The sequence below is a fragment of the Mustelus asterias genome, chromosome 11, assembly GCF_964213995.1.
Source record: "Mustelus asterias chromosome 11, sMusAst1.hap1.1, whole genome shotgun sequence".
Lineage (NCBI taxonomy): Eukaryota > Metazoa > Chordata > Chondrichthyes > Carcharhiniformes > Triakidae > Mustelus > Mustelus asterias.
Genome location: NC_135811.1, coordinates 78,425,053 through 78,444,482, shown reverse-complemented (window position 1 = coordinate 78,444,482; position 19,430 = coordinate 78,425,053). Strand labels below are relative to the sequence as shown.

At 45.1% G+C, this 19,430-nt stretch overlaps 1 protein-coding gene across 2 annotated transcripts in view; it reads left to right on the top strand.

The window, feature by feature from the left end:
* The window catches only part of fam171a2a (family with sequence similarity 171 member A2a), a 311,859-nt gene extending 296,142 nt beyond the window's left edge, over positions 1-15,717 (top strand). For both annotated transcript variants that reach the window (XM_078223812.1, XM_078223813.1), the window contains exons 7-8: positions 2,043-2,166; positions 8,931-15,717. In XM_078223812.1, coding sequence (XP_078079938.1) covers positions 2,043-2,166; positions 8,931-10,482 — 1,676 coding nt within the window. In that variant the 3' untranslated portion in view covers positions 10,483-15,717. The remainder of the gene's footprint in view (positions 1-2,042; positions 2,167-8,930) is intronic.
* The last annotated feature ends 3,713 nt before the right edge of the window (positions 15,718-19,430 follow it).

Here is a 19,430-nt window from a genome sequence, read left to right as displayed (position 1 = left end):
TGAAATCCCTTATCCACATTTGGCTTCTGCGAAGTACACAGCTGCAGAAAGAAATGCTGGAAACTCAAAAGTTGTAGCTGTGTAAAACTAGCTGTGGCCGTCCGCGAATCTGGCTTTAGGTATTGCTTCGAATTGAGAGAATATAGGCCGGATTTTCCAGCTGTATTCACCCCAAAACCGAAAAATCCCTTTCCAAGGTCAACGGACCCTTGCATGGTGTGCCCCCCCCCCCCCCCCCCCCCCCCACTCCCCCGCTACGATTCTCGTGGTGGGCATGACCGGAAAATTCCGCCCTAGCGAACTGTAAATGGAAATCTGGATTTGCCACTTATACTGGATGTGGAGATGCCGGCGTTGGACTGGGGTGGGCACAGTAAGAAGTCTCACAACACCAGGTTAAAGTCCAACAGGTTTATTTGGAATCACGAGCTTTCGGAGCACTGCTCCTTGTTCAGGTGAGGACGGAGCAGTGCTCCGAAAGCTTGTGATTCCAAATAAACCTGTTGGACTTTAACCTGGTGTCGTGAGGCTTCTTACTGTGCTTATAACAGAGAATCACCTGTCATGGACGAAACCTAACAGACACCAGGGACTGGATTCTTTACTCCACAATGCACACTCTCGTGCCAGAACCGAGTACGGGGCTGACAATTTGTCTGAACAACCTTAGTTAACAGCATAAACAAAGTTTCAGCTGTTTAAATAGTAACATTCCAGACTTGACAACATTAATATCTTAATTCTGGTGGATGTAGTGCATTTACTGGGTAAAATATGATGCGTGTGGTAGAATTACTTTCTATAAATAGTATTTTGGCAGACTAAGGATCTCTACAATACTGTTAATATCCTACAAAACCTTATGATTATTATTCCACTGGGTAGTAAGTGCAAATACTTAAGACAGGTTGCAGTAAAAAATCAAAGAAGGGATTTGGGAGTATTTCTGGATGTAGTCAGTTTTACCAGTCTTCCCTCCTCCCTTAGGTTAAAAATACTTTTAAACACCAGCTTGTGGTTCACGAGTAATGCATAAAAGTTAATGATTCAGAAATTAGAAGCAAGGAGATAAGATCGGCAGGGTTTTCCCATCCGAAGACGGCACAGTAGTTAGCGCTGCTGCCTCAGAGCACCAGGGATCTGGGTTCGATTCCCGGCTTGGGTCACTGACTGCATGGAGTTTGCACATTCTCCCCGTGTCTGCGTGGGTTTCCTCCAGGTGCTCCAGTTTTCTCCCACACTCCAAAGATGTGCAGGTTAGGTGGATTGGCCATGCTAAATTGCCCCTTAGTGTCAGGGGGACTAGCTAGGGTAAATGCATTGGGTTATGGGAATAGGGCCTGGGTAGGATTGTGGTCGGTGCAGACTCAATGGGCCGAATGGCCTCTTTCTGCACTGTAGAATTCTATGATTCTGTGAAGGTTACGAGGGAAGAATAAGCAGACATTGTTAATGGGTTTATGATATGATTAAATATCTTTCTGGATGAAGAAGGGATTGGGGGATATAGCCTGCACCAACCACAAACCCATCCAGGCCCTATCCCCGTAACTCCACGTATTTACCCTGCTAATCCCCCTGACACTAAGGGGCAATTTATCATGGCCAATCAACCCAACCTGCACTTCTTTGGACCATGGGAAGAAACTGGAACACCCGGAGGAAACCCACACAGACATGAGGAGAATGTGCAAACTCCACACACAGTCACCCCACGCCAGAATTGAACCCAGGTCCCTGCCGCTGCGAGGCAGCGGTGCTAACCATTGTGCCATCATGGTGCCCTTAAATTCCATCAGTTGTCATGGTGGGATTTGAACGCATGTCCCTGGAGCATTAGCCTGGGCATCTAAATCACCATTTAGTGATATTACCACTACACCATCATCTCGACTTCTGGCAAGTAACAATATACAGGGGCACCTTGAATATTTTCAAAGGCTGGTGTTGAATAATGTAACCATTTATGTCTGCTTCTCTCATACTGGTTTTCGTTTGAAGTTTATTAACTTGTAACTCTGATTTTTACTCTTTATTTACAGCTGCGGTCAACCCCTCGAGATTTGGAGACATCACAACCTACCACACCATATTTCTGCTGACCATTCTTGGAGCCATGGCACTCCTGGTTCTGGTTCTCTTGTGCTTGCTTCTCTATTATTGCAGGTGAACCTGTGACATTTTTTGTTGTTTCCTTCACAGCCAGTGTCTCATTTGTTTTCTTCTCTCATTTATCCCTACTACCACACCCAGTTCTTGGGCCCCTAATACCCAGCAGGGTGGAATGTAGTGGACCAAAGATCACGCGCCCCTCTGATTGATGTTAGGTCTTTAAGCTTAGGAACATGTTAGAGGCGATAGAACAAGTGCTATCGTCACCTCTACTCTTCAGTGTGGAACACCTGGTCTCAACTCGGATCTACCTGACAAAATCTACCTGACTGAGACACCCAAACCTAAATAAGCATTCAGGTCATAGACTCCGACTGAAGCTACTGTGGAAGTCAAATTAACTTTGTAGTCCTTGACTAGTACATTGAAGACAGAAGTTGGGATGTCTTGTTGAAGTTGTACAGGACATTAGTAAGGCCACATTTGCAATACTGTTCTGGTCACCCTATTGTAAAAAGGATATTATTAAACTAGAAAGAATACAGAAAAGATTTACTAGGATACTACCGGGACTTGATGGTTTGAGTTATAAGGAGCGGCTGGATAGACTGGAACTTTTTCCCTGGGTGTAGGAGGCTTAGGGGTGATCTTATAGAGGTCTATAAAATAATGAGGGGCATAGATCAGCTAGATAGTTAACATCTTTTCCCAAAGATAGGGGAGTCTAAACTAGAGGGCATAGGTTTAAGGTGAGAGGGCAGAGATACAAAACGGTCCAGAAGGGCACTGCCTGGAACAAGCTGCCAGATGTATTAGTAGAGGTAGGTATAATTTTGTCTTTTAAAAAGCTTTTAGACAGTTACATGGGTAAGATGGGTATAGAGGGATATGGGCCAAACGCAGGCAAATGGGACTAGCTTAGTGGTTAAAAAAAGGGCTGCATGGACAAGTTGGGCCGAAGGGCCTGTTTGCATGTTGTAAATCTCTATGACTCTAGGAAATTTCACAAAAGACTATTGATGATTCTTAGGTTTTGTTTTCTAGCCAATGTCCGCCCGATCACTCTGAGTAAAGTGTGCTCCAACTCCGCAGTCTGAAAGACGTGCTGGTTAGGTGGATTGGCCATGCTAAATTCTCTCTGTGTACCCGAACAGGCGCCGGAGTGTGGCGACTAGGGGATTTTCACAGTAACTTCATTGCAGTGTTAATATAAGACTACTTGTGACAGTAATAAATAAAAAAAAACTAATTTTCCACGTTAACAGCTCTTGTTGGAGTATAATTACTTTGGGCTGAATTTTCTGGCCCCACCCACACGGGGGGAAAGTGACAGACGGGATTGGAAAATACCAACAGAAGCTGGCACATGGGCAGCCAATTAGGCTCATTAAGACCCTCGTGAACCAATCTGAGGCCGACTGGCATTTTCCATTTGGCCTTCAGTTTCCCGACTAGGTGGGGGGAGGGGCAGTTTAGATGCCTGGAGATGGACACCTTGTCTGCTTGGGTGGGCATGCGGCTAAAGAGTGCCCTTTCGGGGAGGCGATGGTCTAGTGGTATTATCGCTAGACTATTAATCCAGAAACTCAGCTAATGTTCTGGGGACGAGTACTGCCACGGTGAGGTGAGAGTGACAGCCCTTGACATCAAGGCCGCATTTGACTGAGTGTGGCATCAAGGAGCCCAGCAAAACTGAAATCAATGGGAATATGGGGGCAAACGCTCCACTGGTTAGAGTCATACCTGGTACATAGGAAGATGGTTGTGGTTGTGGAGGGTCAGTCACGTCAGCTCCAGGACATCTCTGCAGGAGTTCCTCAGGGTAGTGTCCTGGGCCCAACAATCTTCAGCTGCTTCATCAATGACCTTCACTACATCATAAAGTCAGAAGTGGGGATGTTCGCCGATGATTGCTCAATGTTCAGCACCCTTCGCGACTCCTCAGTTACTGAAGCAGTCATTGTTCAAATGCAACAAGATCTGGACAATATCCAGGTTTGGGCTGACAAGTGGCAAATAACATTCGCGCCACACAAATGCCAAGCAATGACCATCACCAATAAGAGACATTCTAACCACCACCCTTTGACATTCAATGGCATTACCATCACTGAATCCCCACTGTCAACATCCTTGGGGTTACCATTGACCAAAAACTCAACTGGACTCGCCACATAAACACAGTGGCTATAAGAACAGGTCAGAGGCTAGGAATACTGCGGTGAGTAACTCACCTCCTGACTCCCCAAAGCCTTCCACCATCTACAAGGCACAAGTCAGGAGTGTGACGTAATACTCCTGCCAACAACACTCAAGAAGCTTGACACCATCCAGGACAAAGCAACTGCTTGATTGGCACCACATCCACTCCCTCCACCACCGACGCTCAGTAGCAGTGTGTACTATCTACAAGATGCATTGCAGCAATTCACCAAAGATCCTTAGACAGCACCTTCCAAACCCACGACCACTTCCATCTAAAAGGACAAGGGCAGCAGATAAATGGGAACGCCACCACCTGCAAGTTCCCCTCCAAGCCACTCACCATCCTGACTTGGAAATATATCACCGTTTCTTCGCTGTTGCTGGGTCAAAATCCTGGAATTCCCTCCCTAACGGCATTGTGGGTCAGCCCACAGCACGCGGACTGCAGCAATTCAAGAAGGCAGCTCACCGCCACCTTCTCAAGGGCAACTAGGGATGGGCAATAAATGCTGACCAGCCAGCGATGCCCATGTCCCACGAATGAATTAAGAATTGAATTAAAAAGATGGTGGAATTTGAATGCAATAAAAAATCTGGAATTAGGAATCTACTGATGACCATGAAACCATTGTCGTTGTTGGAAAAACCCATCTGGTTCACTGATGTCCTTTAGGGAAGGAAATCTGCCGTCCTTACCTGGTCTGGCCTACATGTGACTCCAGAGCCACAGCAATGTGGTTGACTCTTAACTGCCCTCTGAAATGGTCCAGCAAGCCACTCGGTTCACCACCAGCTTCTCAAGGACAGCTAAGAATTGGCAATAAATGCTGGCCAGACTGCGACACCCATGTCCCACAGATGGATAGGATAAAAATAAAACCCCAGCCCCCTGCCATCCTGACGTCCCGCTGCCACCTCCCACAGTGGCAGCCTGGCTGCTTCTTTTGCCTTTTTTACTTAAACTTTTGAAAGGGTGGCGAGAGGTGGCTTCCGTGGTGTAGTGCCCTCTCAGTTACTTACCACTCATTACAGGCCACTGCTTCTCTCAAGCTGGAGAGCTACTGACCCTCCAGCTTTGAAAGTCCAATTGGACAGGGAACCCGTCTCCAAGTCAATGGGGGCATCTCCATTAAAATCCCAATGACTCTGACCCCCATGGAGATCAACAAACCTAAAGAACCACGTTTTTCAAACATCCTCTCAGTGAAAAACCATTGGATAAGATTTCACTATTTCCAACTTTACTTTAACAATCCAATCAAAATCAACATAATTTACACTTGAATCAACAGACAAATCATTGTCAATATATATTAATAAATGACAGATACCATAAAGATAGAAATCACAGGTTTACTAGGCAGCAAATCTGGCACCAATTTCCTTCAGAACTGAAACTCCTCAGGGTAGAATTACAGCTCCTTTCCTTCACCGGTTTAGTCACCAATTCTCAGTCGACGGCACTGCCCTCTCAGCCCGAGTGCCAGTGTCGCAGTCTTCAGCAAAATTGCGATGCTTTCTGGAACCTCCTCAGCTCCTCTCGTGACTGTCTTGATTGCAGGTGTCCACCTTTTATCCAAACCATCAGTGACAACCCTGTGTGCTGTCAAAGTACTGACCTAGAAGGCCGTGGATCCAAAATGAATTAACTTGTTTAAAAGGGAGCTAATTACTTGAGGAAAATTATTAAGGAAAATGGAAAAGGAGTGGAATTAAATGAGATAAAATGGCAGCTCAGACAAAAATGTTTTAATCCTGATCATATTTTATTAATTCCATTCAGCACTTGAGCACATTATGCATTCATAATCATCGAGCTTCAAAGCACAGACAATGGCTCTTTGGCTCCAAGTGTCTGCCAATGTCAGAGGCCAACTAGAACTTTCCAGTCAGCCTTCAGTCTCTGGGAGATGCACTGGGGAAGGGTGTAACTGGCTGGAGGCAGCCTCCTGGCGACAGATCAGGAGCTAATGCCTCTGGCAGGTCTAGAGGCCTCCCTTCCCTGCCTGCCTGGCTTCAAGCTGCAGACACAGCTCTCTCTACGGCCTAGCGACTGAGGGCATGTCTCAATTTTAAATTAAGCAAGTTGAAGAGAGAGAATTGGCTTCTATTCTTGGTGTGTCGGCATGCCCTCTCCCTCACTCGTTCAAAAAGGCAGCCTCCAATGCTGGAGGGCTTTACAGTACAACCTTTTATATTGTTTACTCCAGACCCTTGCCATTTTTCCATTGGGTATCTGCAACATCTCTAACCTCTGACTTGTATGGCATGTAAACAAGATTGTGCAGCAGAGTTTTCAGCTATAATTTAAATTAAATTAAATGGCAAGGCCTGCTACTTGAGGGAATCATGGTAGCTTTTGCTTTTAGTTGACTATCAGCACATTAAGTTCAGAGAGAATATTGGGAGGGTTTTAGATATCGGACACCAGGAGATGGGGTTCCAAACCCCATCTATGCTAGTAGCTCAGGCTCCACCTGCTGGGAGCTGGTGTTCACTACAGCATGGGGGACTGAACAATAGGATTCATCATCAAAACATGAGAATTACTTTCCATTGGCAATGCAGCATTTTGCAGCGTAGAATTTAAAGTGTATCATGGATTTATGTATAGCATAACTGAATTGGCCATTTCGGCCGCGCTGCTACGTCAAGTAACAAATAGAAGTCAGAGATGAAGGAAAAACGATTGACTTACCCCTGGCTATTTTTGATACTGAGAGGCATGCGAGACTGTACTGAGCGAGCCTGGAACAGGGAAACATAGTGAAAGAAATAAAACCCTTTTCATTTTAAGGGTTTTAAATGATTGAGCCTGAAGTAGATACCCCTACAACAAAGTAACCAAATAATTGTTGTATGAATCAGGCTGTGCAGTGAGGTTGAAGGTTGATTTAGATTAATGGCAGTGAGGTCTGACTGTGTCAGTATTGTATGATTTCATTATCATTTTATGTACTTCTGGATGTTTTGGTTTCGATGGGTCTTAAAGGACAGTTTTGCATTATCAGTACAGACTAGGGGTTACAAACCCAAAGATCTCTTTGTCAATCACTGCAACAGTGCATTGCTGGTGTAATGAACACATTTATTTTCCCTGTATCAGTGCATACTTCTGTGTGTTGGCAGTTCTCAAAATGTTTCTCACAAAAGCAGTGGTTCCCATTACTGTGATCGGCCATGATCATGTTAAATGGCAGCGTGGACCCGAAGGGCTGAATGGCCTACTCCCGTTCCTAAGAAGGTGGGTGGCACGGTGGCCCAATGGTCAGCACTGCTGCCTCACAGCGCCAGGGACCCGGGTTCGATTCCCAGCTTGGGTCACTGTCTGTGTGGAGTTTGCACATTCTCCCCGTGTCTGCGTGGGTTTTCTCCGGGTGCTCCGGTTTCCTCCCACAGTTCAAAGACGTGCTGGTTAGGTGCATTGGCCATGCTAAATTCTCCCTCAGTGTACCCGAACAGGCGCTGGCGTGTGGCGACTAGGGGATTTTCACAGTAACTTCATTGCAGTGTTAATATAAGCCTACTTGTGACACCAATAAATAAACTTTAATTCATATGTTCCTATGTTTACTGATGACCTGTTCTTCGTCTCTCCCCAGAGATTAGAATGGGTACCAGATGTCTGCATTGTGATGCATCACAGCTCTATAGCACGGGCTAGCTGGACCAGTCCTTTCCTCTCTCTGACTTTTTTTGAAAGTTTCTTCATTAGTGTCACAAGTAGGCTACAGTAACACTGCAATGAAGTTACTGTGAAAATTCCCTAGTGGCCACACTGCGGCGCTGTTTGGGTACACTGAGGGAGAATTTAGCATGGCCAATGCATCTAACCAGCACGTCTTTCGGAGTGTGGGAGGAAACCAGAGCACCCGGAGGAAATCCATGCAGACACGGGGAGAATATGCAGACTCCACACAGACCGTGACCCAGGCTGGGAATTGAACCCGGGTCCCTGGCATGTAAGGCAGCAGTGCTAACCACTGTGCCACCCATCTTATGGACATTTGTATGTGGCTGCTTGCATTACACTTTTGACACACCTTAGAAGTACAAGGTCAGGGACAAAGTAGCCAATCACTGCACATTGAAATGAACAGATATTCCCACAAGGATGGCTGGTGGTTGTAGGTTATAACATTCTGCAGGTGCATAAAGCAGCGTCACTAAAGCCCAGGGTAGCAATAGTCTATTCAGCTGTGAAGGGGTGATTGCCCCTACTCCACATTGACGTGCACTTTCGCGCAAAGGTCGCTGAATTGTGATCAGGAGTTTGGAGAACTGATACTTTGTGTGTGTGTGTGTGTGTGTGTATGTCCCACCCTCAATGCCCTCTTGCCCAAGGGGCTAGAACCAGTTGTATCACCCCAACTGCACCCTGGCTGAGATCAATGGCATAAGCCATAGCTTTAAAACTAAATTTCAAATCAATTGGAAGTATATTTTCAGGACTGTAGGCTCTTGTTTGAATTCGGTGCATTCATTTTCATTTGAAATGTAACTAATGCTCTGCTGTATGCTTGAGAATGTTTATCTTGTCCTGTCATTTTAAAGGCAGATGTGGTGATTTTAAGTTTGTCATAAGTTTCACTAATGGAATTTTTATTTAACAGGCGGAGATGTCTAAAGCCACGCCAACAGCACAGAAAATTACAGATCGCTTCCACTTTAGACAGCTCCAAGAAAGACCAAGCCACCTCCATGTCTCACATTAATTTGATCAGTACCAGTCACTTGGAATCTGTGTCCTCCAACGGGGATATGGATGTCCACACACCCATCCTGAAATCCGCCTTCAGTACATCCCGAGAGTTTGAGAGTTCTCGGGAGGAATTCTTCAAACAGATTCCATACAAGGATTCAAGCCAGAAGATGAGGCACATCAGCAAGGCATCCACCGATACTTTGGCCCATCGAGGAAACTCGAAAGAGGACTACCACAGGCCGGTGGAGAGCTTTCCGTTGAAAGTTGCACGGTCCATGGATGCGTCCGGAGAGTTGGAACCACCTTTAATGGATGACTACAGGAGAAGCTACAGCTCAATGGTTTCACAACAACCGATGGACGAAAAGGGCAGAGAGGTTCATGCCAGACGCATTTTGGCTGAGAGTAAACTTTGTGCGAACGATCCGCCCTCGCCTCCACCGTTACCGCCACCCTTCGAATCCCTCGTTGGCCACAAAATGGATAATAAACCTTCAGAGTACATGATGTCCCAGTCTGTCGATCACCTGGCCAGGCCTACCACCTTGTCCCAGCCAGGTCAACTGATCTTCTGCGGTTCTATCGATCACATGAAGGACAACATGTACAGAAACGTGATGCCTACTTTAGTCATACCTGCCCATTATATGGGATTAACTTCTGATTATCCTTGCATGGATCAGTCAGCGGGCATACCCGCAGAGCAGCTGGAGATGAAGGGGGGTCCCATGTCCCACCAGCACGGACCCCAGCAGTATCAACATCAGCAAGTGCAACAGCCGACCCCACAATCGGATGACGGAGAAGGCAAAGGATGGGGCCCCCATTCTTCCTCTATGAGCGGCCCAATGGCCGTGTTACTGAACGAGTCAGCGATGGCACAGATGAATGGGGAACTGCAAGCACTCACCGAAAAGAAATTCCTGGAGCTCGGGGTAAAACCCCAACATCCCAGAGCTTGGTTCGTATCATTGGACGGGCGTTCCAACGCTCACGTCCGGCACTCCTACATCGACCTGCAGACGGGAGAAAGGATCGGGAGCAACGACGCCAGCTTAGATTCTGGCGTCGACGTGAACGAAACAAAGCCAGGCAAAAAGACGAAAGAAGACCGTGATAGGCAAGTTCCCGGAAACGTGGCCTACAGTAAGCTGGTCTACATGGACGATACTGAGCAGAGCAGCAGCGAAAGCAGAACGGCCGTCTGTTCCCCGGAGGATAACTCCCTCACCCCTTTGCTGGAAGAGACTTCGGAACACAGGGAAACAATCCACCGGCGGGACCGCAGCAGAGGCAACAGCATGAGGAGCAGCACCAGCGAGATCCACCGGGATTCCACCACCAGCCCGGAAGAGGAGATGCAGGACCATTCTGAAGGGGCGGACGACCAAGGTGAGAATAAAAAGAGTCCCTGGCAGAAACGCGAGGAGAGGCCTTTGATGGTTTTTAACCTGAAGTGAAAAGTGGACTTATTTCCCCAAGACCTTGAATAAACTCTTCACAAGTGTTTGAAAATGCATCAGCATCCTGACAGAAAATCTGAGCACAAACCACAAAACAAAAGTCTGAAGCAACATATCTGGTGACCTTTGTAAAAAAAAGAGCTTCCTCGCAAGAGAGAGAGAGTCCAAATGGAGGAAGAGATGAAAGCAGCAAACTAGTTCGTCCAGAATTAATTTTTTTTTGTTTTGCAAAATAGCTGCAGGAGAGAGCGCAATCCCAGTGACAAAAGTGCACGTCTGCACGTTGGAACATGCTGTCTTTGTCAATGTTGTCTTTAGAACTTAATACTGAGTTTTTGTAAAAGAAAAATGTCAGTGTGGTATCAACCCACACAATAAACTCGGTAACTGTTTTTCCTGAGGAAGATGAAAAGACTATATAAAGGTTAGGTCCTTTTTGTTATTTTAATTGGAACAACCCTACCAAATGAAGCATTTTCTTGCTTGAGGAGCAGTAATTTTACATGTCACGACCTTTTTGAATGGGAGCTTTTTTCCTTTGGAAGGTACTTCTTGTTTTCTTTTCCGTATATCGTACTTTCCTTAACTTGACCCGAAACCAATCCCAGTAGCAGACCATATCGACCTGGTCCAGTACTCTCCAAGTGCCTTCTTTATGTCTAAGTTGCGCTAAAAGGAGGGAAAGCATCATATTGTGCTGATGTCAGGTGGCGGGCGATGACAAAGAGCCTAAAATTAGCAAGTCCGAATTTATACGTCTTTTGTAAGTGTGACACTCAATATGTGCAGAAACAGCTAAAGAACTGTAGCCCAGTTACAATTTAGCACTGTGATTTTTTTGCTAGCCAACCTGCTAGGTAGGAGAAATAATCACAGGAAACATTTAATTCAAGTGCTGTTTTATATTTAAATATATTAGTTTGCGTCGAGATGAATTGCTCAATTAATATATGTGGAAGAGAAATGACTAGTAGCCTGATGCCTATAGGGATTACCTGGTAAATCAATCATGTATGATTTCTTGTGTAAAATCAGCTAATATACATAACGACTCATGTTAGATTGCTGCAGGGGTTAAAACAAAGTACCTGTCAAGTACATTATCTGTGCACCTGTTACGAGGGATGTAGAATCATAGAATTCCTTCAGAGCAGAAAGAGGTCATTCAGCCCATTGAGCCTGCAGTGACAACAATCCCACCCATGCCCTATCCCCGTAACCCTAAACATTCACCTTTCCAATCTCCCTGACATTAAGGGGCAATTGGTTTTAAAGTTTAATGTTTATTTATTAGTGTCACAAGTAGGCTGACATTAACACTGCAATGAAGTTACTGTGAAAATCCCCCAGTCGCCTCACTCCGGCGCCTGTTTGGGTACACTGAGGGAGAATTTAACATGGCCAATGCACCCTAACCAGCGCGTCTTTGGATCGTGGGAGGAAACAGGGGCACCCGGAGAAAAAACACACAGACACGGGGAGAATGTGCAAACTCCACACTGTCTCCCGAGGCCAGAATTGAACCTGTGTTCCTAGACAACCATGATAGCACTAAATAACCTCAATGATAGCTTCCTAAGTAATAGGACTAGTAATCCAAAGACCCAGGATAATGCTCGCGGGAGCCAGGTTTGAATCCCACCATGGCAGATGATGAAATTTGAATTCAATAAAATCTGGAATTAAAAATCTAATGATGACCATGAAACCATTGTCAATTGTTGTAAAGAGCCCATCTAGTTCACTAATGTCCTTTGGGGAAGGAAATCTTCCATCCTGACCTGGTCTGGCCTTCATGTGACTCCAGACTTCCAGCAATGTGGATGACTCGTAAATGCCCTCAGGGATGGGTAATAAATGCTGGTCCAGTCAGCGCCACCCACACCCCATGAATGAATAAAAAATAAAATCAGGCCTGGTTGAGCAAGAGTTCTCCTCCACCAGGAATCCACAAATTCAGCCAGGGCCGATGTCATTGTCGCATTCACCACACTATTCCCCCCCTTTCCTCCCCGCCCCCACGACACTGCCCCAGCAGACTTACTTTCATCCCAGAGATTGACAAAGGCACCTGTGGCCACCCAAACTCCAGTGCCAACACGCCATCCTAATGTAAATGGGGGCCATCTCTCAAAATGGCCCACCCGATCAGCACCACCGTCAAGCATCTGCCTGGCACCTTCAACCAGACAAGCACCAGAAAACCACCTCGCTCAGGGGGAGCTACACCTTCCTGACTGTAAGTAAAAGATTGCTCATCCAGTTTATTGCCAATCTATATCAAGTTTCACCACAAAACATGAATTGGTGAAAATAAAAGTGAAATAAATGCCCAGCTACATCTATAACTGTTAATTCCCTGTACGTTGGATAGCATGAAGAGTATATTTTAATAAACGTGACACTGGTGTATGAATATAATAAAATATTTCATTCGGGGGCCCTCCAAACAAGCATTGACTGAACAGGAATTTCCAGAGTGGTGTAAATGCACTGGCTCGCTGTAGAAATTACTTTTCACATGTTTGGTTTCTTTTTGTGAATCTGTAACATCAAAAATGAGTCCAGAAACATTGAATGGCACAATATTGGCACACATTGCCTTTTCACCTGCTAGACACGGGTATAAAACCCAGTCTGCCCCCTCCCCTCCCCATTTTCTGCCACTTGAAATGAACCCAGGAACTATTTACCTCCAATCTGTAAGATGCTCCCCTCCAGCACAGAACTCGCTGTAATTGGACCCAAGTTGCAAATCCCAATGAAGATGATTGGAGGAAAATCGTCAGGTTAATGTTAAGCCTCATTGTTGGGACTAAATACAGACTTTTCTCTGTATCTCACCTTGCTACAGCTGACTTAGGGTAAAGATAGTGGTGCAAAGGAAGAGGGTGGACTATCCCAGTTATCATCACTGATGTCTCTTATGTTGATAAATTGACAAATAAATGATTGTCAGATATTGCATGGCATCAAAGATGGAATTAGTCATTTTGGGATATCCAGTTTAAAAAAAGCATTATCAATGTATAGAACACGTATTAATTATTAATAATATTATTACTTTATCTAATTCATAAACAACCCTGAATACACACCCTACTGTTGGTTAACAGCAGGCACCCATACCAAATTTTAACTGATCATAAAATCATAGAATCACTACAGTGCATAAGGAGGCCATTCGGTCCATTGCTTCTGCACTGACTCGCCAACTAAGCATCTTACCCAGGTCCAACCCTGTCCTATCCCCTGTAACCCCACATATTTACCCTACTAATCGCCCTAACCTGCACATCTTGGGACACTAAGGGGCAATTTAGCATAGCCAATCCACCCAACCCACACATCTTTGGAGTGTGGGAGGAAACCCACGCAGACATGGGGAGAATGTGCAAATTCTACACAGACAGTGACTTGGGGCTGGAATTGAATTTGGGTCCCTGGTGCTGTGGGACAGCAGTGCTAACCACTGTGCCACGTGCCATCCTGATATATTGGCTGGAATTTTACCATCCCGCCCGCCATTGGAATCAGAGAGGGCAAGGGGCGGACCATGGAAAGGTCCGTTGATCTTGGACGGGATTTTACGGTTTCGGGACGAACGCATCCATAAAATCCCGCCCATTGAGTTCCAACATGCGAGTGAGTGAATGAATGATACCCGATTTTTATTGAGATTAGATTTCTTATTCTAAATGATCCAAAGTAGAATCTGTTCTTGCAATAGAGAAGCTCATTGATAAAAATATAGAAAAGTGAGAAATTTAAACATTGTACTCAGGTATCCGGCAAGCACCCAGTAAATCAGTGCTTCTGGAAAATCGCATCTCCAGAGAAAATTAAACAAAGTTTTGCAAAAAATTAAAGATGGGATTTGGTGCAGAATGAGTCCAGCCTATATCCAAACAGATTATGAATTGGAATCCAGTCTGCATTACTGATTGCCCCCTCAGCCGAATCCACAGAAAATGACAGAGGGTAAATAACATTCTGGTCCATCTCATAATTTGTACATCGCAATATCTATACTCCCCACCACACTCGAAACTAACATAATCTCATGAGGTTCAAACAAAATAGTGTGGAGCAAATGAGCGGTGAGGGGAGGGAGGAGCGCAAATAGGCTGAACACCAGGACATTAGTTTCTGTCACAATCTGGTTAAAGACAGTGTGGAGCAAAGGGAATTTTCTCAAACTAAATTAGAGAGAGTGCAACTCTCATACTGCAACCAGATTTTAATTAACTCCAAATTATAAACTGAATCTCTTCACTGGCGGGGAGTGTGGGGGGAGGTGAATTTGATAAAGTACCAGATAAGATTAGTCCTTGTTTTTCAACATTCAACATATTTTATCCAATAGATTTTACACATCTTTTCTGCTCCCTATTAATCCATCCCAGAACTAGGGTGAGGCATAGCGGGCAAGGAAATGATGCTGCTAGGTTCTTTTTTTTTTGGAAACTTCAGTTGCATTCAGTTTATTGCTGCATCACTTGAGATGCTCGTGCTGCTCACACGATCACAGACAAGCTACGACCAGGAATGAAAATGCTGACCAGCGGCAAGCGAGTGAGGCCTCTGTACGCGACAGAGCCGAGAGAGGGGCATGGCTAGTGGAAGCAGTCGATTAGTTTTCTAGCTCTAGTTCGAACTTGGGGGCCCTGGACCTCAAGTGCAGCTCATAATAACCTAGACTAGACCAGAAGTATATTAAGGAATGTTTTTTTTTCATCTGTTTAGAAGGCCCGTTAGTTGAGGTGCCGGCGTTTCCTGTTGATGCACATATTAAACGGTGTAATTTTAGGCTCAAAATAAGAACTACTTTAAGGGTTATTGGTATTGTGATTGTGGACTAGTTTTTCTTTAACCTGATAGACAGTTGTCTTGTGCCATCAGTTCACATCTTTTTGGAGCATTCAAGTAATTGAATCATTTTAGATGCTGTGCCACAACTGAGGTGGGATGGATGACCTGGACTGTTTCTGCTGGACCTAATATCCATGTGGCTCCATTTTTTAAATGATTATTAGTGCTAGTGACTCGGTGTCCTTTGTTCGACTCGTGGCCACGTTTTTTTTTTAACGAGGTGGTCTTAAACAGAGATGTGTGCTTGGTATCGAGTTTGCTCTTTTCAAAGAAAACATGGTCAAAATGCTGTGCAATCTCTTTTGCTTGTTCCTAAAAGTTGTTAATACAAAGCTTATTAAAAATGTTTGATGAAATGAAGCCAGCTTTCCTGCATTATTGAACAAGTCATTGAACTGGGGTTAAAGATTAACGTGTTACAAAATTATGCTGGCAAATCACAATACTGAAATTTCCGGGGCTAATCTCCTCACCACCCAAGAGACCCAAGCAACGCAGGTCAGAAGGGGCCAATGCCACATCCATGCGGAATTAGTTTATCATTTCCTGGCCCAGGTAGGGAAAAACCAGCAAATGTCCTGCTTGTGGAAAGTGCAGATACGTGTGTGGGACAGGTCTGGTTTTATCAGCAATGCCTTGCCTGATTAGATAGTCAACGGAAAGTTACAAGTACGAGCAAATTGTCATTTGCCCAAAGCTAACCCATTTCCATGGAGCTACGCTGCTGCATAAGTTGGTGCCTTCAGGCCAAGAAGGGAAAATTGGGACAGGGAGAGTTATAGACTGGAATTTTACTGGCATGCCCAGCCCAGAACCGGGGCGGGCAAGGCTCGCAGAGTGGCATTCTCCATTGGCCTCAGGCAGGATCTTACGAGCCTAAGATGGACGAGGCAGTAAAATTCCAGCAATAGAGCCATACAGAGCAGAAAAGGCCCTTTGGCCCATCGAGTCTGCACCAACAATAACTACCACTAAAGGTGCACTAATCCCATTTTCCTGCTCTTGCCCCATATCCTTGAATGTTATGTTTCAAGTGCTCAACCAAAAGTTGTATGGTTTCCGGCCTCCATTACCTTCCCAGGTAATGCATTCCAGATTCTCACCCCCCTCAGTGATATTTTATTCTCAAGACCCCTCTGAATCTCCTGCCACTTTCCCTAAAATTATGCCCCCTAATGAATGACTCCTCAACGAAGGGGAACAGCTACTCACTGTCCATACCCCTATAATCTTATACACCTCAATCATGTCCCCCACCCCCACCCCCACCCTGGTGTTCCAAATTGTCAGTGAACGTCTCATTAAATTCTCACGCTGGCCTGAACACGTCCCTGTGCATTGAGGGAATCATTTTATTTGCAAATCAGTAAGAGTATAAAGGAAGTCAAACCCAGGAGACCGCTGCCAATCCCGCAGACAAAGCAATCCTGTCTTTCAAACCCACGACCTGTCTAAAAACGCCCACGTCTCCACCTGTGAACACTTCCCGCAAAAGCAACTTAAAATCCCAACACTTGGCTCAGTATCAGTAACTGCAAAATCCATGGAAACACGGGTTTACTTATTATCCACTGCCCCCATGTGACCTGCAACAACAAAGAAAATATGGACAGCTATGCAATGCATCTGTTCAGGAAACTGATTCAGCCTTACACAGTGCATCTGAGCTTAAGTTATGCTCAGGAGACCGAGGCACCAAGCTGCATTGGGCTGTAGCCAGAAAAGGACAGAAATAAGCACAAAATAAAGGCAGTTCTCATCTTTACGATGTTTGAGTTACGATGAATGGCACTCATGTTTATAAATTGATATTCCATTTAGACTTTTCACCAGTTTCAACATCACAACTCCATGCCAGCATATTCATACAGGAACATGGACCTTCTGAGGCACCCACCTGTAAGACTGGACAGGTCAAACCACCTTTATTTGGTTGAAAACGAGTGTTCTATTTTGTTAATTTCTTTGGCACAACCATTGCAATTTTAATGCATTTATACGCTTGCGTTGTATTTGATATGCACTCAGACTCTCAGGTTCGAGGCTAAACAGGCAACTGACAGTGATCGAATGGCTTCATTATAGCCCCACACTAACCAAGGAACTTGTGCTATGGCATGCAATCATCAACAATCACCTCAGCAACCTGACAGGGCAAGGGTTGGCAGGCTTTAACAGTGCCGGGCATCCCATGAGTGATTTTCAGCCTTGGATCAGGAACCAATCTCCCATTGTATCTATGGGGAAAATCAGTTCCAACTTATGGGGTGGAATTTTCCGACCGCGCTCACCCCGAAAACGGAAAATCTTATCCGAGGCCAACAGACCTGGAGTGGATATCTGCTCTCAAACAGGGCATACAGAGACACAAAATCAAGACCTGTGCTTAATGCTCCCTCCATTCACATTGTCTGTATCTTTAAGACCTGGTTGGCTGTAGAGATTTGCATTCTAATCAGTATTCTGTAACTTGATTTTGTGTCTCTGTATGCCGTTTGAGAGCAGATAACCACTCCATCTGACGAAGGAGCAGTGCTCCAAAAGCTAATGGCATTTGCTACCAAATAAACCTGTTGGACTTTAACCTGATGTTGTTAAAACTCTTACTGTATTTACCCCAGTCCAACGCCGGCATCTCCACATCATGTATTGAAAATACTCAGGCAGTATCTATTGAGAACAGAGACCTACGTACTGGAATTCTACCACCTCGCCCGCCATGGAATCAGAGTGGGCAAGGGGCGGACAATGGAACTGTCCGTTGACCTTGGGAGGGAATTCCCAGTCTCACTCAAGTGAGGCCTTAAAATCCCACCCACAGTTTCCAAATCAACAACCTTTCATGAAAACTCGAGGTTAAAGATGCAACTGATTTCTTTAATATACAGAAACAGGTAAGAAATGACAAAAGGGCAGGTTTGTGATAGGATGGAAGGCGGGATGGATTAAATGACAAGAATGAGAGTTTCTCCCAGCTACAGCATCTGGAAAACTAGCAATTTTGTCTTCCCATTTGCATTATTTATTAAAATAAAGCATAATGTTTTGTGCTTATCAAAGTGAGATATTAGTGGCAAAGAACAGAATACTTTATTTCAGACATCCAATGTCAACAAGAAGTACTCTCAAAAGGTTGTAACTGACAACCGCAGAGGGATAAAGGCACCTTCATTCTGTCCCCAAACCAGCTGTCTAGAATCATAGAATCCCCACAGTGCAGGAGGAGGCCATTTGGCCCATCAAGTCTTCACCAACTCTCCAACAAAGCATCTTTCCCAGGCCCTATCCTCACATATTTACCCTGCCAATTCCCCTAACCTATATACCTTGGAACACTAAGGGGCAATTTAGCATGGCCAATCAACCTAACTTGCACATCTTTGGACTGAGGGGAAACCAGAGCACCCAGAGGAAACACATGCAGACATGGGGAGAACATGCAAACTCCACACTGACAGTCACTTAAGGCTGGAATTGAACCCGAGTCCCTAGAGCTGTGAGGTAGCTGTGCTAATCACCATGCCACAGTCTACCAAATCAATTGTAAGATTATGTTCTCTGACAATATTAAAGGTTACGGGGCAGTGGATAAATGAAGTTAGCTTGCAGGTCAGCCATGATCTCGTTGGATGGAAAAACAAGCTCGAGAGGCTAAATGACCTCCTGTTCCTAATCACCCATTGACTTATTTTAAGCAACTGTTAGGTGATCATAGACAGTTTTATGGAGTGGGCCAACACCCAGTAGGGACTAGCTTATTGCATAAATTTACAGGGCTCTTGCAGCTAGAGAACAGAAGCGCTGTGGCAAACCCCAAAAGAGAAAGACCATTCTGTAATCTATTGTAGCATCGCTCCATTCTGCACTCCCACCCCCCTCCCCCAACACAATTCCTTTGTGATGGAATCTATGCATACCTTACAAAACAGGTATTCCCAATGAGGGAATAGGAACATTCCCATAAACCTGGAGAATGGAGCATTGAAAGGATTGTGTGTCATTCTCTGTTCAGCTCCAGTTTAGCACCAGGGACCTCTTGCCATTTAATAGCACAGAAGTCCTTTCTGCAGCTA